At 40.5% G+C, this 24,285-nt stretch overlaps 1 protein-coding gene and 1 long non-coding RNA gene across 2 annotated transcripts in view; both read left to right on the top strand.

Moving 5' to 3' along the window:
• Nucleotides 1-21,954, top strand: part of LOC121697590 (endochitinase A-like) — a 35,743-nt gene extending 13,789 nt beyond the window's left edge. Inside the window, exons 4-11 of the mRNA XM_042079160.1 lie at nucleotides 9,672-10,016; nucleotides 18,479-18,568; nucleotides 18,971-19,009; nucleotides 19,280-19,372; nucleotides 19,709-19,804; nucleotides 19,897-19,925; nucleotides 20,782-20,853; nucleotides 21,024-21,954. Coding sequence (XP_041935094.1) covers nucleotides 9,672-10,016; nucleotides 18,479-18,568; nucleotides 18,971-19,009; nucleotides 19,280-19,372; nucleotides 19,709-19,804; nucleotides 19,897-19,925; nucleotides 20,782-20,853; nucleotides 21,024-21,170 — 911 coding nt within the window. The 3' untranslated portion in view covers nucleotides 21,171-21,954. The remainder of the gene's footprint in view (nucleotides 1-9,671; nucleotides 10,017-18,478; nucleotides 18,569-18,970; nucleotides 19,010-19,279; nucleotides 19,373-19,708; nucleotides 19,805-19,896; nucleotides 19,926-20,781; nucleotides 20,854-21,023) is intronic.
• LOC121697593 lies at nucleotides 3,188-6,572 on the top strand. The gene is made up of 3 exons (XR_006026493.1): nucleotides 3,188-3,329; nucleotides 5,571-5,648; nucleotides 6,550-6,572. It is a non-coding gene; the product is annotated as an uncharacterized LOC121697593 (long non-coding RNA).
• Nucleotides 21,955-24,285: the final 2,331 nt, after the last annotated feature.

Genomic DNA, 24,285 nt, shown 5'->3' on the forward strand with positions numbered 1-24,285 from the left:
AGACAGAGTTGTTAAGACACTACATTACACAAATTTTTAATACACAGACATTGTGTAGTCTGCTGGGGTTGCAGTGTGTTGTTGAGCTCTACACTGAGCGTGCTCACATTGTAACAGGCCCAGACCAGCTCCTCCTCAGCAGGCAAACAGAAGAGGACAAGACGGGAACATACACACATCAACAGGTGAACTCCTGATGCAGTCACCAACAAATACCAACAAATTATTGATGACTCTGAGATCAGACAAGTTGTCCTGTAAGCTAGGACACCACTTGCAATGCAGTAGTGGTCAAAAATACAGTTGGTGTTATCTATGGCTAACATGTGCAGTTTTGTCATGAGTTTTATAATCTTTAGTATGAAATCCTTCACATTCCATAGCGACAAATATGCACCTGTTATAGTTAAACACATTCCATTGTCAATCCCACTATTCTGCTGAAAAGAAGGTTTTGCTGACCAGAAGGCTCTGCAGAGAGTGGTGGAGGACAGCAGAGAAGATCACCACCAGAACAGCCCGACCATCCATCCAGGACTTGTACCCGTCCCGCTGCAGTAACAGAGCGACCAGTATAATCAAAGACCCCACCCACCCAGCTCACTAACTGTTCTACCATCTGGCAAGCGATACCACAGCATGCGGTGTAACACTGCCAGACTCAGCAACTGCTGTGGTCAAAAATATCCAGGCAACACTCAGGTGTGAGGAACCACTGCAGGTTTATTCACGATACCGGGAGCAGGTCACTAGCAACAGTATGTTCCAGTAACACAACTCAAAGTTCTCTAGGGCGAAGCCCCATCTTATACATGTTAATTACATTGGTAATACAAATCACATGAGTACAATGGTCGTTTCCAAAAAATCCTCATACATACAGAAATACAACAGTACATACTGTATACACTTCTTGGACATACAGTAGCATGTGATCCATACGCCATAAGCAAGTCATGGGGCTACTCCAAGTAAGTAGATAATTGGTCAATACAATACATATACATCCTTCAGCATTCTCTTGCCATTGTCTAGTTCCTGTCGGGATATTCCTAGTATTACTGCCTAAGGCAGAATACCCTTAACTCGTGACAAAAGGGGTCGCATGACCTTTATTAGAAAATCATGACATGGAGAGAACAAATGACAGACAAAGCAAAGTTGATGCACAGTATTGAATGTATAGAAAGCATACATAGAATATAAGAAAATTAAATGTTAATCACTTCTATGTAATAAATGTAGATTAGTAATCCAAAATTTCTCCTTCACTGCTTTTTCCCGCTGGCCATCAGACTACACAATTCACTCAAGAAAATATCATGAACACTTTACACTTTGCCTTTATATCAGCTCTTTGCACTTTACCTTCTTTTTCATTTACCTCATAAAAACACTTATGCAATACTTGTCTTGTCTATTGTCTGTGTGTGTGCAGTAATGCATACTGTCTGGTTATGTTGCACTTTAGGTGTACCGGTGGTGTACATGTGCACTACTTTTTTATCTGAAATGTTTGTTTCAAACCAGCACATGGAGAAACGCAATTTCGTTCTACTGTGCAATAACTGTTGTATTGTTGATTGACAGTAAAATTCACCTTGACTTGACTTTGACTTTGAAAGGCAACTCTGACATGTGCGTCAGCTCTCAGCACCACAGGAGGAACAGGAGGGGTTGGACCTCGTCACACACGTGACATCACATACTGTAGCTGCATTTGAGGAAACACACACAGAAGAAAGACGCACACTGAGCCTGCAGTCCCATTCAGTTACCAGCTCATGTGCGCATTCACACACTTACAGACACACACACACACACAGAAGACAGAGAAGACAGAGGATAGGAGGGAGATGGCGTCCATCCCCTGTGTGCTGATAGTGTTGCTGATCTGCTGGACTCAGGACCACATGGGTGAGTTACATGTGACTAACGTTACCTCCATGACCACCAGTACAGGTCCTGTCTTGTTTCAATATCTAATAATCTTGCAATGACACCTCCCGGGCTTCGTATATAGTAGTACTCACACCTCTGTGTCTTTGTTAGAACTCTGTACCAAAACCTCTGATGACATCATGCCAACATTTATAACTTTGAAATGTATAAATGACTAACAGACCATTACACGTGAATGGAAAAACAGTAAAGCACTGCATCCACTACTATTCACTATTAGTGTTTCAGACATACAGTTAAGCCCACATTTATTCATACCCCTGGCAAATATTGATTTAATGTAGATTTTTTCTACCCTGGAAATCCAGAGTTCTCGCGAGAGCTCAATGGAATTGTCTCTGCGAGACACTCTGGCAAAGAGCAATGATGCACGTTACTTTTACCCCAACATTCCGGGGAACCAGCTAAACTGATGAAGACATCACTGCAACGTTGGAGGACAGTGGTCGTAGTGTAATCCAATTGCATCGAAGTACGAAATCATTCAGAGTAAACATGGTCTAGTGTTATCCATTTGCGTGCAGTGAGATTTTTAAATGCATGCTTGTTGCTGCCCCTTCGAGTTGCACCATTACATTGTTCTTGGCCAGACCCTTAATCTTTCTAGATTATCAGGGTCTGGATTTTCCAGGCTAAGACACTCTGGCAAAGAGCAATGATGCATGTTACTTTTACCCCAACATTCCGGGAAACCAGCTAAACTGATGAAGACAGCGCTGCAACGTTGGAGGACAGTACACATTGGTCGTAGTGTTATCCGATTGCGTCGAAGTCCGAAATCATTCAGAGTAAACATGGTCTAGTGTTATCCAATTGCGTGCAGTGAGATTTTTAAATGCATGCTTGTTGTCGCCGCCCCTCGAGTTGGGCCATTACATTGTTCTTTGCCAGACCCTTAATCTGTAGATTATCAGGGTCTGGATTTTCCAGGCTAGATTTTTATCTTGACCAAGTGTAAACTCTATCATAGTTTACTTTTATGAACTATAACTGATTTAAGGTTTCTCATATCAGGTGTCAGATGGGAAATCCCCACTGTGTTCTCCAGTGTGGGGCAGAACGCCACTCTGCCCTGTGGTAACGTGGCTCAGCCTGACTGCTCCACTACTTCATGGGTATACAGAGCTGGAGGACCTGAAGTTGAATTGGTTGAGCTTGGGAAGGTCAGAGAATGTACTGACCGCCCCAACTCAGATGAGTGTAAAAGAGCTAGAGCCAGCAGAGACTGAGTCTGCACTCTGACTGTTCTCTGCACATCACTGAAGTCACCACTGATGAAGCTGGACTCTACACCTGTCAGCAGTATGGGGGAAAGGGTGAACCCAAAATCAGAAAAGATACTTCAGTTCATCGGTCAGTTCTTTCTGGTATGTTTTCCTTTGTTCCAGCAATCAGAGCTCACACAAGGTGGCATCAAGGTCTAAAAACATATCTTTAGAAAAGTTATATCATAGTGATTAACTCAATACCATTAACTCAATACCACACTCAATAGACCAGTCCTGTTTAACAAAAAAGACTGAATTGGAATATCATTAAACTTTCAAAAGTTATGATAAATTAAGTGATAAGTGTAAAAAAATGCAGGAAACGGGATTTAGAATGTTGACAGAATTCACATTCTCTTTCTCACCAAAAACATAAAAGTATGCATAAAAACTAATAATGAAGTCAGACACAATGGTCACACACACACAGAGGAGGATAGGGAAAGGTGGGGTGGGGAACCTGAAGGTTAAACACAGAAGACCTATGACTCATAACGAAACGCATCCCCTTCTGTAGAATGCCAAATCTGACAGCAATTTTGTTTACCAAAAAAGCAGTCACCAACCGCTAAACTCCAGGCCATACAAGCTACTTTAGTGTTATTATGTATTGTTTTTATAACAAAGCCAACAATTTTTCTTTGGCTCCTGCTGTACAGGAATATGTACTTGATGAAAAGACGACAGAGTAGTAGTTGGAGCAGCTGAAGGCGAGGCTTAAATTTTGACGGAAATGCCTGCCAGCTGTTGTGATAGATTTTCGCCAAAGTCTTTCTGGCTGTAGCTACCAAACCTAGGTTCAACACCAGATTCTGCATTGCCAAACTTGAAATAATAAGAAACTACTGAAACAGCAATGTCAATGGAGAAAAAGTGTACACAATATGTATTTCTCATTTGGTCAACGCTCCCTGATCCCTTTGTTCCCCAGTAGCAATGGATATTAGGGAGGGAAGTGAAGTCCCATGTCAATGATCAATCCCAGAAAACTGTGAAACTCTTCTGGGGTCTCTTCGTCCCATGCCCCTGCACTGTGTGTTTGCATACGACGGCCTACTAAGCACAACCTCCCACCCGTTCCGGTTGGTAAAACCACATATGCCTGGGACAACAACATAAAAATCAACATAACAAGTCTATTTCACAGTGTTTTAGTGGCAGTCTACACCACCCTACGCACGCCACCTAAATCTATACCTTCTTCCTCCATCCTCACATGGTCTTCAACATTGTGAGCGCAAGCTCATCAGCAGTCAGCTACCTCTTCAGGCCTGCAAGGAGGTCTGTGTAGGTCTTGTCATCCTCCATCTGAAACAACAGTAAAATCATACAAATGTAATACATTTATTAATTTAAAAAATAAAATCACAAAACTACAGATGTGTGCGTGTGTGCACATACATACACAAGAAGAGGTAGCCTAAACTATTGAAGCATTTTGAGTAACTCAAAAATATTTAGAAGTATGAAAAGTCATTTTATTACACATGGGTTTAGCTACCCTAAATCTGATTGCCTGGCTGGCATTAAGATAAAGACAGATTACATTTCACCTAGTAACTAACTGCTTAAATGCAATAATGACATTTCTGACATAATATGTGATTTCACATCATGTTTTCTATAAAACTACATATTGAGAAGAGTAGAATATCAAGTCATGCCATCTTAGAAAATGTTGAGACAAGCACGTCTGATGTTTGTCATTTAGAAGTTAGCAAGGTAAAACAGTTCACTACAAACTGCCTAACGAGGTAACAACCCGAGGAGAGGCAATACGTTAATTAGCACTACATTTCTGACAGAATCCGTGATTTCACATCTTGTTTTCTACAACTACATATTGAGAGGAGTAAAAATATCGCTTAATTAATTCATGATTTATTCATTACTTCATTCCTTTATATCTTATGAATCATCAGGAATTTACATGAGTTCATAGTCTCTCATTCATGACCTCATGCATGAACAACACATCAACTAAGACATTAGGTAGTACGTCATTATGATTTATAATTTCTTAAGCATGATCATCATGATTACATGAATTTAAGGTTAATTGCTCATGAGCTCATAATGTCTGTGGCCTCTCAACTAAAGTGTTGAATAATGCGTTTAGAGAACTGCAAAGTTGTGTTGAAATCAGAATTTGAGCAGTGATGACCACATTTTTGGCAGAAAAAGAAATAATCATGATCATTCTTAATAAATCTACAGTCATGCAAATTGAATAAGACACTATGGTCCACAGCCCTCTTCCCCGATTCATTTTAGCGCTTGGTGGGGTAGAATTTGTGCAGCCCTGCTGTAACCTATGAGATGTTTTAATTGTACCACCAGATGTACAACCGTCCTCCCCTCCTGATAGCATAACCAGTAGAGCTTCATCAGACAGCTGCCCATCACACCACTCCTCAGGTAACACTGTGTGTGTTTGTGTGTGTGCTCATGCACAAGTGTGTGTGTGTGTGTATGTTGTGCGTGTGTACATCTCTCAGCATTTCGGAAAGCACGGGCAAGCAACATACAGATGTTTCAAACCTATGAATTTGGATATGCTCAGGTGTGAGCTGTCCCACTGCTCAGGTGTGTGTGTGTGTGTGTGTGTGTGTGTGTGTGTCACACTATTTCCACTCACACCTGCATCACTACACCTCTGCATATAGCTTCCAATGGCAAAACTCACTGAATCCATCTGGGCTTTCATCAACAGCTTGTTGAGTTGAATGATTTTAGATTGACATCCTTATGTACACAATATAAAATAGTACAATGCCTTTTCTCTTTGCCCCCCCCCCTTCCAGTTCTCCATGTGGCTATTAAAGCTGCTGCCACTATCAGTCTGTTTGTGGCTGTGATCATAGTTGTGGTCATCCACAGGAAGAGATCAGGTGAGTGGATACTGCAGATCCACACTGCAGCTCTTTCCTCTGTTGATCTCACTCTGACTGATGCTGCTCCATCAATCTGAGCTCCTGCAGATACACTCTGCTGTTTCTCTGATACATCTCTATCTATTGGGGCAGCCGTGGCCTACTGGTTAGCACTTCGGACCTGTAACCGGAGGGTTGCCGGTTCAAACATTGACCAGTAGGCATGGCTGAAGTGCCCTTGAGCAAGGCACCTAACCCCTCACTGCTCCCCGAGCGCCGCTGTTGATGCAGGCAGCTCACTGCGCCGGGATTAGTGTGTGCTTCACCTCACTGTGTGCTGTGTGTTTCACTAATTCACGGATTGGGTTAAATGCAGAGACCAAATTTCCCCACGGGATCAAAAGAGTATATATACTTATACTTATATATCTGTTTCTGCCTCTCAGGGGACCCCCAAGGCAAACCCAACACCTCGGTAAGTAAAACACACACATAATCTTTTAGGGGGTCAGTTTTATGTTAACGGGACCCCATTAATATGGTCTCCTCTTTCTTGTCCTTCTAGGCTCCAAGTGTTCGATCAGCTGCAACCAGCCAGTCCTTGTAGCCTTGTTCTCCTTATGGGCTCTTTAGACCCAGCTGTTCACAGAGTCTCCATCACCTGAGTGCACCTCCATCCACCGCACATTAGGAGCTACAGAATGCCAGGCTGGGGTTTAGGGAGATAACAGTGTAACTGCTTTAAGTTCTGAAAGTCTGAAAACCTCTCTGAGTGTGTAAGTCCCATCATGTCTCTTGTAGTTTTGTATAACTGAATGCAAAGCTTCTTTGAATGTACACATCTACTGTATAGATGAAGGGAGTGGGCCTGCTGTCTAACCCCTATAAGACATTCCTCTTTCACACAGCATATATAGCTTTTTTTCTGTTTAGATACAGACAATGCATTATACACATTTAATACTTTAGCTCACTTACTTTTTATATGTACTTCATATAGTATTGTCTGTATATGTCTTCATATGGATTTGCTCACTGTTTTCAAAGGTATGTTGTTGCTTAAATAAATATCACCCGTCATCTTTTTTATGTACTTGGACTACCACATTATCTGCTTTTTCATAATAGTCTGTGAGACAACACACGCGTGTGCTGACTATGAGTTAAGTTTTTAAAAGTGGAAATTGAAAAGCATATGGCTGAAAACCTGTATGAGAACTGCTTTGTCTGCACTGTCTTTGGTAACCACTAGAGCACTGTTATCTAATGGAGGAACTAGCAGCTTATTCACGTTATTAAAGCTACTTACCTGAAGAAAGCAGTTCTATGATTGTTTTTTTCTGTGACACATTTCTCCACTCTTCAAGAGTAACACACATATGTACGGATGCACATACACCCATACGTAAGCACACACACACACACACATACACACTTGTACATGCAGACACATACACACACAAACACACACACACTTCGTAATGGTCTTTAATAGGACTGCCAGATCAGATGAGCTGTCCTGTAAGCTAGGGTATCACTTCATGCAGTAGTGGTGGAAAATACAGTTGACGGTTATCTGTGGTCTTTTTCTCATGCTTTTTCAGTCGCACACTGAACTAACATGCTGTGTCTGCATCTGTTATCTACTCTGTATCAACACCCCCCCCCCCCCCCTCAAAAAATCTTTTCACTGAAACACAAATATACAAGTGGGCCTTCATAGTCCAACATTACCCTTTGCCCTTTTGCCCATATGCATTTGGGATCAGACTATTCAAACTGAGATCATGTCATATCCCACAGGCTACCGTATGATGTCAGAGTTGCCATCGTACACATTGTTGCCATGAGTTTTAATGGCGTTTACAAACGGAAATTCGGGAGTGTGATGTGATTTGCCACACCTCCTTCTTCAGTCAGTCAGGTGTTTTATTTGCCTACCTGTTGAAGTTGCAGCATCAGCGCACAACCCACCACTTCCCCTCACGCCTCCCGTCTTCTTCATTTAAAGAATAAAGGGGTGTAAGGGCGGTATCATGCTTGAGTCCTGCCTGCACAGTTGTCTGCATAACGCTATGTCTTTATGCAGATTCCGGAATATAAACTAGTGAATAATCTTTAGTATGAAATCCTTAGTATTCTATAGTAAAACATGGAAATATTTGCAGCTGTTATGGTCAAATACATTTCATTGTCAATCTCAATACTCTCACATCAAGTCCTTGAAAGGCAACTCTGACATGTGTGTATTCTGCTGTCAGCTCTCAGCACCACAAACACCACAGGAGGAACAGGAGGGGTTGGATCTCATCACACACGTCACATACTGTAGCTGCATTTAGATGAAACGCACACAGAAGAAAGACGCACACTGAGCCTGCAGTCCCATTCAGTTATCAGCTCCGTACACACTCACACACACACACACACACAGAAGACAGATAAGAGGAGAGGAGGAATATGGCATCCATCCCCTGTGTGCTGATAGTGTTGCTGATCTGCTGGACTCAGGACCACATGGGTGAGTTACATGTGACTAACGTTACCTCCATAACCACCAGTAGAAGTCCTTCCTTGTTTCAATATCTTATGCGGTCTGTCAAATTGGACCCTAACGTTAATGTTAACCCATTGGCAGTCAATAGTGAAAGTAATTAACTGTGTATAACTGTTTTGTCGTTGATTATTGCACCAAGTTAGTTTCACTTTGCCTATGAGTACAGATGCATGTAGCCTATACTATAGGTTTTAGTAAAGCATGGTTTAGTGGAATAGCTGTTCCATCCGGACTCGCGTGCAAACAGATTCCAAATACTGATATCGAAATACTGATGCGCTGTTTGAAGTTGTGCAGATGTCATTCTCATTGATTTAAAGGATGTTACGCCCAAAACACACCCATGACTGATTAAGAAACATAAGAGCCGCCTTTTCATGCCAGGTGCCTGATGTTTGATAACAAAACCACCCCGAATGTGGACTGCATCCACTACTATTCAATATTAGTGTTTCATACATACAGTTAAGCCCAAAATTATTCATACCCCTGGCAAATGTTGATTTAGTGTTGATTTTTTCTTGACCGATACATTTGTTCTGCCACACGCCAGGTTGTAAGGCAATGTGGTAGAAAAACTGAATAAAATCATCATTTTTAATTTTTTTATGAAAAATGGCAGATCCACAATGATTCATACCCTTTTTATATAATCAATGGAAACAACTTTATTTGATGTTATTTCTTTATGAAAGCTCTTAAAATGGTTCTTAATATCTACCAAGCCACTGTTCCAAGTCTGATTCTAGTCCACACCTTTTTAACAGCAATCCGGGTTGTGAGGCATTAACGATTCTTTGCCATCACTCTGGCCTGCTCCCTTTTTTGATGGATTTAGGTCTGGACTCTGGCTGGGCCACACTAAAATTATGATTTTTCAGCCATTTTCAGTCAGAACAAACAACATTAAATCAATATTTGCCAGGGGTATGAATAATTGTGAGCTGAACTGTAAACTATATCATATTTCACTATTATCACCTATAACTGATTTAAGGTTTCTCATATCAGGTGTGAGGGGGGAATCCCCCACTGTGTTCTCCAGTGTGGGGCAGAACGCCACTCTGCCCTGTGGTAACGTGGCTCAGCCTGACTGCTCTACTACAACATGGATACACAGTGATGGAAAAGCTACAGTTGAATTGGTCACACTTGGGAAGGTCAAAGAATGCACTGACCGCCCCAACTCAGATGAGTGTAAAAGAGCTAAGAGACTGAGTCTGCACTCTGGCTGTTCTCTGCACATCACTGAAGTCACCACTGATGAAGCTGGACTCTACACCTGTCAGCAGTATGGGGGAAAGGGTGAACCCAAAATCAGAAACGATACTTCAGTTCATCTGTCAGTTCTTTCTGGTATGTTTTCCTTTGTTCCAGCAATCAGAGCTCACACAAGGTGGCATCAAGGTCTAAAAACATATCTATAGAAAAGTCATATCATGGTGATTAATTCTGTCAATGTTTAATAATTGTATAGACCATTTCTGGGTGAAGGTCTCAAATACTGATGATGTAATTTCCCCCTGCAGTCTCAATGTCCCCCAAAGTGACTGAGATGGAGGCAGGAAGTCATGTGACTCTCCAATGTGTCCTGCATACACATGGCCCACCCTGTGGAGAATCAGTGAAGGATAAAGTCCGTCTGAGCTGGATGGATGAGACAGGGACTAAGCTGGAGAACAATAACCAGATCAGAATTACATCTTTGTGTAACACCATACTAACTGAGGAGCTTAGAGGTCCATACCCCAAAAGAAAAAAATGGAAATGGAGATGCCAGCTGACTGCAGGGCAGGTTAAGGTGTTTGCTAACTATACCATCAGAAACTAGATGTACCGCATAGCGGTATAAAATATGACCGCCGCTCAGTCCTGGACATCCGTTCCGCGAAAATAAATCACACTTCAATTTGTCTCCATATTTTACTCCATCCCCCACTCTTGAAACTTTTGTGTATGCTTGTTTGGCATGCCTGAGTGTGTGTGTGCGGCTGCACAGAAAGTAGCCTACTGGTGCTGAAAAGGTGAATAGATTGTAGAATAGCCAAAGAAGATGTAGCATTGTTATAAAACCTTTAAAATCTCTAAGCAATCACAAGTAGGGCAGTTCATCACAGTTCATCCATTGCAATGCATGATGAAAGGTCACTTGCACCTGTAGGCTACATTGTATTTGGGAAAAGCAAAAGGTATCAGCATAATGTTATTTATTTATTTATTTATTATGTATTTATAAACAAAAACATCTCTGTCAGTTCCATGCCGTTTTCAACAGCTATCAAAAACAAAGGTCATTTTTGGATGGATGGATGTTTCTTCTGCTACATAAGATTTTAGTCATCTTTAGTTCATGTAATACTTTATTGTCAATGCACAAATTAAGTAACAGTAGTCTGAAACGTTATTGTTAATGCACAAATTAAGTAACAGTAGTCTGAAACGAAATGCTGTTTTACATCTAACCAGTGGTGCAAATAACTGACATGTCCAAATGGGCCTTGATGAAATGCGTCGCTAGACAGTTCATACACATTTTAACGGGCCAAAGTTGAAGAGCTATTGTCCGTTATTGTTCGTGCAAATATAGGCTGATTCATGTTCCCTTGCATTGTGTAACTGAGGTCCATGGCTAGTCTGGCTTTCATCAGACCAAGCTCAATCTTTTAAGAAATCAAAAGATAAATAGCGGGCAGATCAGGCTGGGTTCACCCAGCCTAGTCCATAGGCAGCCGATATTGTTTAATTTTCCGATTGAGATATACACGCTCTGGCTATTCTAAATGCAAAAATGCATCAGGGAGTTATGACAAAACGGTAACTAACAAACTAGATCCTAATAGAAAGCTGTTAGCTTCCCTAAGCTACAGGTAGGATTATAAGGTAGGCCTATTTACAACATAAATTGTCAATAGGCTATGCTGGCGACACAAATAAAATCTCCTTTGGAAACCAATGGCTTACGCCTTACAGTATCAAGCGGACTTAAACTGCCATATCGTGGCGAATGTTGTAATAACATTCACGCAGCTCCATTAGTCAAGGAAAGCGCGAATGAAGTAGCCACTTCTAAATGGGACCCACTACACAGTAGCTTAAGGTGTGTTGCTAAAGCAGCCATAATGAAATGAAGGTGTCATTGTTTGGATACTTCACACACACGTGCTTTTTAATTTCACAGACGACAACTGCCAAGCTGGAATCAAAGCACATCGATTCCCCTCTCACACCCTGCACGCACTTAAAACAAAATAAACAGGCGTCTCAGTCTCACGCATGCATAGGCAAAACTGTATCAGACCGGTGTAACGTTGGTAAATCTTCCATTGCACAGAATGATTTTGTAGCACATGCAATAAATGACAGTCGAAAGATACAAACAGTGCTGCTATCAATTTGCTTGGTATAACCGCATTTATAGTTTTCTACAAATGCAATCAATCAAATGGGCCTCCATCACTCAACCAACGCTAACGGTAACATTACCTAGGTCCTTATTGATATTACAAGATTAACGTACCTGCAGTAAAAACCAAGCATGTCCGATAAACATCCTCAGATTTATTTCGGCTTCAAGAAGAAATGGGAATTACACTTCATGTGAACATCGTCCTATCCTTATTAGATGTTCGCTTCGGTAAATTAGTCCTTGTAGGAAGCGTCCATTGTTCTTCCAACCCACTTTTAACTTCCAACAAAATTACGTCTCACTGCAACGATGCGCCATCTAGTGGACAAACGACTACTTATCGCCAATACTGAAAATGCAGCCATGATGATGATGATGAATATTTATTTTGGCTTTCTTTTAATCCTACTGAATTTGTAATTATGTATCGGCCGTTCTAATACCGATAGTATGTGGGTGCCTGTGTGTGTGCATGTGTATATGTGTGCACCGCCATTTACAGGCCAATGAGTGTACAGTCACTAAATGTACACATAACCTAATTTTTTTAGACCCCCCCATGGATGAAATTCTACGAAACTTGGCATACCCCCAGAGAATGCCAGGTCAATCATACACATAACATTTGGTGCAGTTCTGAACATCTTAACTGAAGATAGGGGCGATTAAAGCAGAATAATATTGCATTTTCATTTTTTACCGGGGGGATGGGGACGAAATGAAATTTTTGCGTAAAAGTCTAGTGGGGCTACATACCCACCAAATTTCATGTACCCCGGTGGTTCGGTGTCCCGGGTATCAATGACCAAAAATTCAGGAAGTAGATGACGGGAAAAATTCTTGAATTGTGTGCATGTGTGCGTGTACAAGTTTATGTTTATGTGTGTGGGTGTGTGTGTGTGTGTGTGTGTATGTGCGTGCTTGTGTGTTTGCCTGCGTATGCGTGGTTGTGCATGTGCATGCATGCGTACATATGTCTACTGTGTGAGTATGTGTCATACGTATGATTACTGTAAATGTATGTGTATGCGTGTGTATCTGTTTATGCACATGTGTGCACATGGAATGGGTTAACATGACCCCTGGAGGCAAACATACGGAAAAAATTGGTCATCCTAGGCCCTACAGTTCTCAAGATATTCACAGAGAACTGTGTCTGCCCTACCCTCCTTTCGGGGGGTCCAGTCCAGCGGGGGGGCTACAGATCAAAACGAAAAAAGACGGTTCCATGCTATCCATGTGGGGGTACATGCCCACCAAGTTTTGTGTACCCCGGTCTTTCAGTGTCCCGGGAATCCTTGTTGGTGTACGTCACTAAATGTACACATAAATTATTTTATTGTAAGGCCCCCCATGAACGAAAGTACACAAAACTTGGCATGCATTCGGAGGGTGTCATAATGATCCTACACTTTTAATTTCGTGCAGTTTTGACCTTGTCAGCCAGAGATATTGTGATGAAAACACCTAATTTTTTGCTTTTTAATTTTTAACTAGGTGGCGCTATACATGAAATAAGTGGTAATGGGATGGGTTAACATGCCCCCTTAAGACCAACATACATAAAAAAGGTGGACCTCCTAGGCCCTACGGTTCTCGAGATATTCACAGAAAACTGTCTCCGGCCACCTACAGGCCAGTTGGTGTATAGTAACATAAATTAATTTATTGTGTGGCCCCCCATGAACGGAATTCCACAAAACTTGGCGTGCATACAGAGGGTGTCATAATGATCCTACACTTCCAATTTCGTGCAGTTTTGACTATGTTAGGTCACAGATACCTTCAATTACAACACCTCATTTTTACTTTTTTGTGTTTAACTAGGTGGCGCTATACATGAAATGAGTGGTTATGGAATGTGTTGACATGGCCCCTTGAGATCAACATACAAAAAAAAAATGGTCCTCCTAAACCCTACGGTTTTCGAGATATTCACAGAAAACTGTGTCTGCCCTACCCTCCTTTCGGGGGGTCCAGTCCAGCGGGGGGGCTACAGATCAAAACGAAAAACGATGGTTCCATGCTATCCATGTGGGGTTACATGCCCACCAAGTTTCGTGTACCCCGGTCTTTCAGTGTCCCGGGAATCATTGACGGAAATTTGGGCATGCGAAAAAGAAAAAAAAAAAAAAAAAAAAAAAAAAAGAAAAAAAAAAAGAAAAAAAAAAATCTGACTAAACCTATATGACCGCCGCTTCGCTGCGCGGTGGTCATAATAAATGTATAATTTTCTACATAAAAAATATAAAATACTAGATGTACCGCATAGCGGTACAAAATATGACCGCCGCTCAGTGTACATCCGTTCCGCGAAAATAAATCACACTTCAATTTGTCTCCATATTTTACTCCATCCCCCACTCTTGAAACTTTTGTGTATGCTTGTTTGGCATGCCTGAGTGTGTGTGTGCGGCTGCACAGAAAGTAGCCTACTGGTGCTGAAAAGGTGAATAGATTGTAGAATAGCCAAAGAAGATGTAGCATTGTTATAAAACCTTTAAAATCTCTAAACAATCACAAGTAGGGCAGTTCATCACAGTTCATCCATTGCAACTGGATTGATGAAAGGTCACTTACACCTGTAGGCTACATTGTATTTGGGAAAAGCAAAAGGTATCAGCATAATGTTATTTATGTATTTATTTATTTATTTATTTTTTATGTATTTTTAAACAAAAACATCTCTGTCAGTTCCATGCCGTTTTCAACAGCTATCAAAAACAAAGGTCATTTTTGGATGGATGGATTTTTTGTGAATGTTTCTTCTTCTACATAAGATTTTAGTCATCTTTAGTTCATGTAATACTTTATTGTCAATGCACAAATTAAGTAACAGTAGTCTGAAACGTTATTGTTAATGCACAAATTAAGTAACAGTAGCCTAGTCTGAAACGAAATGCTGTTTTACATCTAACCAGTGGTGCAAATAACTGACATGTCCAAATGGGCCTTGATGAAATGCGTCGCTAGACTGTTCATACACATTTTAACGGGCCAAAGTTGAATAGCTTTTGTCCGTTATTGTTAGTGCAAATATAGGCTGATTCATGTTCCCTTGCATTGTTTAACTGAGGTCCATGGCTAGTCTGGCTTTCATCAGACCAAGCTCAATGTTTTAAGAAATCTAAAAATAAATAGCGGGCAGATCAGGCTGGGTTCACCCAGCCTAGTCCATAGGCACCCGATATTGTTTAATTCGATATTGTTTAATTTTCCGATTGAGATATACACGCTCTGGCTATTCTAAATGCAAAAATGCATCAGGGAGTTATGACAAAACGGTAACTAACAAACTAGATCCTAATAGAAAGCTGTTAGCTTCCCTAAGCTACAGGTAGGATTATAAGGTAGGCATATTTACAACATAAATTGTCAATAGGCTATGCTGGCGACACAAATAAAATCTCCTTTGGAAACCAATGGCTTACGCCTTACAGTATCAAGCGGACTTAAACTGTCATATCGTGGCGAAAAGTTGTAATAACATTCACGCAGCTCCATGAGTCAAGGAAAGCGCGAATGAAGTAGCCACTTCTAAATGGGACCCACTACACAGTAGCTTAAGGTGTTTTGCTAAAGCAGCCATAATGAAATGAAGGTGTCATTGTTTGGATACTTCACACACACGTGCTTTTTAATTTCACAGACTACAACTACCAAGCTGTAATCAAAGCACATCGATTCCCCTCTCACACCCTGCACGCACTTAAAACAAAATAAACAGGCGTCTCCGTCTCACGCATGTATAGGCAAAACTGTATCAGACCGGTGTAACGTTGGTAAATCTTCCATTGCACAGAATGATTTTGTAGCACGTGCAATAAATGACAGTCGAAAGATACAAACAGTGCTGCTATACATTTGCTTGGTATAACCGCATTTATAGTTTTCTACAAATGCAATAAATCAAATGCCTCCATCACTCAACCAACGCTAACGGTAACATTACCTAGGTCCTTATTGATATTACAAGATTAACGTACCTGCAGTAAAAACCAAGCATGTCCGATAAACATCCTCAGATTTATTTCGGCTTCAAGAAGAAATGGGAATTACACTTCATGTGAACATCGTCCTATCCTTATTAGATGTTCGCTGCGGTAAATTACAGTCCTTGTATGAAGCGTCCATTGTTTTTTCCAATCCACTTTTAACTTCCAACAAAATTACGTCTCACTGCAACGATGCGCCATCTAGTGGACAAACGACTACTTCTCGCCAATACTGAAAATGCAGCCATGATGATGATGATGAATATTTATTTTGGCTTTCTTTTAATCCTACTGATTTTCATTTTTTACCGGGGGGTGCAAATCACAAATGAGTGATTATGAGCCAGGTTGATGTGGGCCCTTGAGACCTACATACCATAAAAGATTCACAGAGAACTGTGTCTGCCCTACCCTCCTTTCGGGGGGTCCAGTCCAGCGGGGGGGCTGCAGATGAAAACGAAAAATGACGGTTCCATGCTATCCATGTGGGGGTACATGCCCACCAAGTTTTGTGTACCCCGGTCTTTCAGTGTCCCGGGAATCCTTGTTGGTGTACGTCACTAAATGTACACATAAATTATTTTATTGTAAGGCCCCCCATGAACGAAAGTACACAAAACTTGGCATGCATTCAGAGGGTGTCATAATGATCCTACACTTTTAATTTCGTGCAGTTTTGACCTTGTCAGCCAGAGATATTGCGATGAAAACACCTAATTTTTTGCTTTTTAATTTTTAACTAGGTGGCGCTATACATGAAATAAGTGGTAATGGGATGGGTTGACATGCCCCCTTAAGACCAACATACAAAAAAAAGGTGGACCTCCTAGGCCCTACGGTTCTCGAGATATTCACAGAAAACTGTCTCCGGCCACCTACAGGCCAGTTGGTGTATAGTAACATAAATTAATTTATTGTGTGGCCCCCCATGAACGGAATTCCACAAAACTTGGCGTGCATACAGAGGGTGTCATAATGATCCTACACTTCCAATTTCGTGCAGTTTTGACTATGTTAGGTCACAGATACCTTCAATTAGACCACCTCATTTTTACTTTTTTGTGTTTAACTAGGTGGCGCTATACATGAAATGAGTGGTTATGGAATGGGTTGACATGGCCCCTTGAGATCAACATACAAAAAAAAAATGGTCCTCCTAAACCCTACGGTTTTCGAGATATTCACAGAAAACTGTGTCTGCCCTACCCTCCTTTCGGGGGGTCCAATTCAGCGGGGGGGCTACAGATCAAAACGAAAAACGATGGTTCCATGCTATCCATGTGGGGTTATATGTCCACCAAGTTTCGTGTACCCCGGGCTTTCAGTGTCCCGGGAATCATTGACGGAAATTTGGGCATGCGAAAAAGAAAAAAAAAAAATAAATAAATAAATAAAAAAAAAATAAAAAACAAAAAAATTAAAAATAAAAAATCTGACTAAACCTATATGACCGCCGCTTCGCTGCGCGGCGGTCATAATAAAGGTGACTTTTATTGCTACTTCTATATGCAGCGTAAAATCATATTTGTTAAGTTGTCTGGAAGATGTCTATTTCTGTAACCTCGTGATATCCCTGTCCTGAATGTGAAACTATTTTAAAGAATGACTGTGAATGCTTTGATGCTGCATTGCATTGAATTAACCACCTGCAATGGCCATTCAAATGTATATGCTTCATTAGATTTTTAGATTAGATTAGATTAAACTTAATTGTCCTTTTTTTATTGAGTACCAGTACAGAGACCATACAATTCAGTTAATGCAAAAAAGTTAATGCATATAATACAGTAGTATCCAGATAAGCATGGTTCACAGTAGGGATATGTGCAGTGTATTACACTAACATTATAAGAGCAGAATACATTTGGATATGCAGAATGGACAATATAGACAGATATGTACAGTATGTACAGGTATGTCCAGTGTATTAACAGTAAGATTATAAGAGTAGTCAAAACGTGCAGGCCTATATGCAGTATTAACAGTAGACAGATATGTACAGTTGACTATAGAGTCAGTAAAAGTGTAAAAAGTGTAAAAGTAGTAAAAGTGAGTGTCATTATTACGATGAGTTAGATATGTATATTGTTCAATCACACAGGTGTTAAACCTACGTCTTCCTTTCCTTGACAACACATCAACTAACATGGTGTTTTGTGACTGAATGCATATATGTTATTATCAGTAACATGACAAGAGTTTAATTAAGTTTCATCTGACCAACATGCTATTTGACCACACAAATGTTCACAGATGTCCAGAGCTTCCTCTTCCAAAGTTACAATATTCTAACCTTTAAATACTCCCTGAGTCTTAGATAAATATGCTACAGTTGAACAAGACAGTATTGATTTTTAAACATCATAATTTTATTCAGCAATTGTCTGATAGCTACTTTTCACTGTGTTATGAAACAGATTTTAAACCTCCATCTACCTCAACCTCTGTATCAAAATCCTCTACACCAAAGACAACAACGGACACCCCTTCCAACTCAGGCACATCAGGTACAGCATGATGACCATGATCAACTCTGTGTCAGATAATTATGCTACAGTTACCCTACCTAACGACTTTATGCACTCTGTTTATGCGTTATGTACAATAATTTACTGATCTTTGTTTATGAAAGCACATTGCATTACCCCTGTGTATGAAACATGCTATAAGAATAAACCTGCATAGCCTAATGTACTTTTAAAAGTCATAATATCATTCAGCAATCGTCCTCTCCTAAGTGCCTTACAGCTGCCATTAACACATTAAGAGTCATGAGCTTGCGGGATACACTGGGATGGTGTATTGTGACAGACTAGACACAACATGTTATGATATCATTAGTATTCTGAAGGTTCGGTTATTGTTTTATCGAACCAACATGTGGATGTTATCATTATATGATCACACAGGTGCTCAACCCACATTTCTTCCAGGTACACAAGTCTCAGGTATGACAGGAAGACCATGTTAATATTATGATGAGTTAAATATGTACATTGTTCAATCACACAGGTGTCACATCTTCCTTTACCTTTGTATTGAAATCCTCTTTGCCAAAAATAGCAGTCACCAATCTTTCTCCAAGCAGACTGAACACTAACTAGCATGGGGTCTTTTAACTGACAGTTATGCAAATTGTAGAAGAGACTGGGGATCTGGCTTTTAAAAGTCGTAATTTTATTCAGCAATTGTCCGATAGCTACACTTTCTTCAAACAGATAATAAACCCACATCTCTCTCAACCTCTGTATCAAAATCCTCTACACCAAAAACAACAAATATCCCTGTTTCTCCAGACTCAGGCTCATCAGGTACATTATCATCACCATGATCATCTGAATGCTACTGTATCATTGTTTATCCACACAGATGTTCACCATAGCTTCATCTTCCCATCTTCTACTGACCATGTTATATTATGTGTCGCTTTGACAGCAGTACATTAGGAATCTGATATCTATATGAAAGGAGCAACTCTTGTTGAGTTTCATGCAATGATAGTGTGGACATCTCTGTGTGTGTGTCGCTTTGGACAAACGCTTCTGCCAAATCCCATAACCATAACCATAAGCATAAGCATCTCCTTCAAGTATTTGCGTCTCCTCTGTCTCTATCTCTCACCGATCTCGGTCCCTTTCTTTCCTCAGTCACCCCAGTTGTTCCTCTGATAGCTGGAGTTGGTGTCCCACTTGGTCTGTTGGCTGCTGCATTGATAATTGTGGTGATGCACAAGAGAAGGACAAGTGAGTGTGTCCCAGGCAACACTGTAAACAATCAGCACCTATGGTGTACTATAAATTCTATCTACATTCTTTCTTTAAATGTTATATTTCAGATGCTGGGGGAGAGACCAAACACACATCAGTGAGTACAAATGGGGTTTTCACAAAAATCATTAATACAATATTTTATAACATCTATAAATCATTAATACAACGTTTTATAACATCTATAAATGAGGTTAACTAGTCTAACCTTCCCATTAACTAACCTTCCCATTCAAACCCATTTCCCAATTACCAAAAACCCAGGAACCAATCACAACCCTTTATCCAGTATGGGGTGGGCTTTATATGATGATAGACAGAGGAGGGCGGTTAGCATTGCTGTTGAGCGTCTAGCAATGGTTGTGTTGATGGCGTTAATGTTAAATTACATTACATTACATTACATTACATTTGGCTGATGCTTTTTTTACCAAAGCGACTAACAACATGGTAAACAGTAAGTTTTAGAACAATTCTCACAATTTTAGGACAGTTTAAAAAACATTAGAGTACAGTAAGAATAAGTGCGTCGGTGAGTGCTGTTTTTAACAGTTACTTGTCAGTTTAAAACGGCTGGTGAGTGCTAGGATCAGTAAGACTTGTTGTAAGTGTTGCTATGAGAGTAGATGTTCTCTAAAGAGCTGGGTCTTCAGGAGTTTTTTGAAAGTGGAAAAGGATGTCCCTTCCCTTGTAGGAACTGGCAGTGTGTTCCACCAACACACAATGACACATATGTGTATTTTTGCATCTAAATCTTAACTGCATCTATAACCTTTGTTTATAAGAAAGATTTCTTCTCAGAGTTTACTGCACCAATATAAGTTTCCACTTCTGGTTATGCTCCTTGGAAATTGGAAAGTGAATGAAAGGTCCCCAGACCAATTATCTTGAATGATCATTAATCGGAGTGCCTCAACTCCAAACTCATGGTAAAGTGCCTGTCTTCCGTACAGAAGGAGGATGAAGCTGATCTGCACTACGCTGCCTTTCAGCATCTCAACCCAACCCAAGCTAGGCCTTCTGCAGTGAGTCATAGTGATCTCAAAATAAAAAATGTGCTCTGATCTCAAAATAAGAAGTGTTCTTTTGAGATCAGTGGTCACTCCTGATATATTTTTTATTCTCCTGTAAATGTTTGTCAGGGTGATATTATTTGTTGTTATTGTTGTTCGTTTGTTTGTTTGATTGTTTACAGAAGCAGTCTGAGGACACTGTGACCTACAGCAGCATCATGCAGTTATCTGGTGGTGAGGACCAGAACAGCAGCAGACCAGCTGGAGGACCAGCGGACTCCAATGCTGTTTATGCCACCGTCCAGAAGAGTGACAAGACACAGGATTAATACAGACACATGCATAGGGCCTAGGCATATCCATATACACACGCTTATGCATGCAGGCATGCACGCATATGCACACACACACACATACAGTATACATACGCACACACACACACACACCCGCGCACATGCACACACACACACACGCACACACACACACAGATAGTAACTGTACAAACACATGTACAAGACTTCCTCTCACAGCTCTTTCAGTGGTTAGCGTTGATGACTGACTGTGGGTGTGAAATGTGTCAGTACCCCCCCCCCCCCCCTCACACACACACACACACACACACACACAAATTCACATGCACTGCACACACACACACACTCACACTCACACTCACACACACACACACACACACTCACTCATTCACACACACATTTTGAACCCTTAAGTAAAACATAGGCTGTCTTGTCTTACAGTCTTTTGACCAGATTTGACCATCTACTTTACGACCTGACACACATGCACACAGGAGAAACAGACACAGGCACACACAGACATGCACACACACACAAACACACACACACACACACACACACACACCTAAACACGGCCAAAAGTCACTGATTTAAAGGCTTGCACAATGCATGAAACATAATAGGACACATTACAGACGAAAAACTAATTCTAACATGATTCAGGAGATATTAGCAAATATTAAAGAGGCGTCTTGTGTCCAACAAGTTCCTCTTTCTCATTGTTGTTTTTTCTCAGAGCAGCACTTAATACTGTAAATATTGACATGCTTGATATATGGGTGTTTTCTAATGTGCCATTATGTTCTGCTCGACTTTTAAGAGTTTTGGAATAAAGTCATTTCATAAGAAACTTTATTATTATTCTTTGACATACATAGTCAGTCACTGTCTTGTTATTGTCTAACACTATTAACCTGTACATTTTCACATATGAGTTCCAAATTCTCAGATCCTTCATGTTACTGTTAGAGTTCTCATATCGAGAATGTCAGCACAGTTCTTCACCCCACAAATCTATTAATAATCTGATAAACCACAGGAGCAGCGTTAGCAGCCTCAGAGCCACTTCCTGAAACTACGGAGGCCGTGCACAAAAGTCAAGAGTAAGCCTCATGACGAGGTGTCTAGTATCTCACAAAACACTGGGAAAAGAGATTAAAATGTGGCTGTGTGCCTTAAAAAGACCGTTAAATGCATGAGTGCCTTGAAAAGAGCGTTAAAAATGCAATGTGTTGCTGTTAAAGAGGAAGTAAAGAGCAGAAGTGAGCTCTACACTGAGCATGCTCACATCATAACAGGCCCAGACCAGCTCCTTCTCTGCAGGCAAACAGATGAGGACAAGACAGGAACATACACACATCAACAGGTGAACTCCTGATGCAGTCACCAACAAACACCAACAAATTCTTGAGGAGATACAAACAGGTGTAAATAAGTTATCAAAAAATCTGTGGTTGAGGCCTTCCAAGTGGGGCATCAGAGAGTTGTCAGTTTAACCCCTGGAGGTACCACTGTTGTGCCCCTGAGCGAGGCACTTAAAGGTACAATATGCAAGATTTTCATCTTTACGAAGCCAATTTGATGTTAAACGAACTTGTAAACACAGCATAGACATAGTGAGTCGCTACCGAGAAAACCAGCCATGCAACTTCCAGTTGCATTAAATGTGCTATAAAAAAAATAATAATTTGGGTCAAAACAGTTGCATTAAATGTGCTATAAAAATAAATTGTTTTGACTAAAAGTGACCAGGTGGTATGACAGTCATCTTGGACAACTCCTATTACAGTAGGCAAATTCCATATGATGGGTTTGGACAGAGTCAGATGTGCTGTCAGCATCCAATGACAGCAGGAAACATCCGTTTAGTTTGATGGTACATCGTTGCCATTTGCATGAGGGAGAGGGAAATATAGTTTTGGAAATGTAACTTATTTGTAAACATGTAAATTGAGAGAGAGAGAGAGAGAGAGAGAGAGAGAGAGAGAGAAAGAGATGGAGAGAGAGAGACAGAGAGAGAAGTAGAGGTAGAAAGAGATGGAGAGACAGAGAGATGGAGAGAGAGAAAGGGGGGAGAGAGAGACAGAGAGATGGAGAGAGTGAGGAGGAAAGATTACTTTGGCAATGCAAATTCCCTTTCTGCCATGTCAATAAAGTGCCTTTGAATTGAATTGAGAGAGAGAGAAATAGAGAGAGAGAGAGAGAGAGCGAGAGAGAGAGAGAGAGAGAGAGAGAGAGAGAGAGAGAGAGAGAGCATTGGTCCAGACTACCTGATACTGGTAGGAGAAGTTCTGCATCCCGTACCTCATTTGGATCCATTTGATAGTACTGTATAGGTCAATATTGATTTATAACAGTTCCGCATAATTAACACTTTATTTATCTCTTCCTACTATCTACAAGTTATGGACAGTAGTTTGTGGAAATTTATTTATATTTTTGTTGTTTGTCATATGTGTCATTTACAAGCAATGAAACATTAAAAAATTATGATTTGTTTACAAAACTTATTGTATGTCTTCATACAGTTGTATGATGTTCAGCTATTTCCACTAAGGTTTATTTCATTAACCAAATAAATTAATGTAATTCAAATTCAATTATGGAATGAAGATAATTTATTAAAGACCAAAAATCTAATAAATTGCTCATGTAATGCACCAATGTGACCAATTGCTGATAGGCCTATATGGGCTGCACATGTAACAAACCGCTAGATGGCGCCACATCTTAAGAAATACTAGACTCGTATGCTATGGATAATTTGTGAATAGAGAATTTAGACCTAAGGAGTAACAGTCAAGTATAGGATTTTATTGTCTAAATATGGCCCAAATAAGTATTACGATGTGTTTGTAACCTACCCTACCCCCAGGCATAGAATGGTATGTTAGTTTATGTTATGCTACAATATTTTCATTAAAGGAGAATTCCGGTGTGATATTGACCTAAAGTGTATTGAAACATGATACCGAGTGTGAACGTATGTCTCATAGCCCATCTCGGCTTGTCCCCTGCACTCCAAAATCTGGCGCTAGTTAGCCGATGCTACCAACAGCTTTTTCAATAGTGGTGCTTTGGCATCGGGCTAGCCATGCAAATAAATCACTGTTTTACACCCATTTACGAGGCT

Source organism: Alosa sapidissima, chromosome 22 (genome assembly GCF_018492685.1).
Source record: "Alosa sapidissima isolate fAloSap1 chromosome 22, fAloSap1.pri, whole genome shotgun sequence".
NCBI classification, from domain to species: domain Eukaryota; kingdom Metazoa; phylum Chordata; class Actinopteri; order Clupeiformes; family Clupeidae; genus Alosa; species Alosa sapidissima.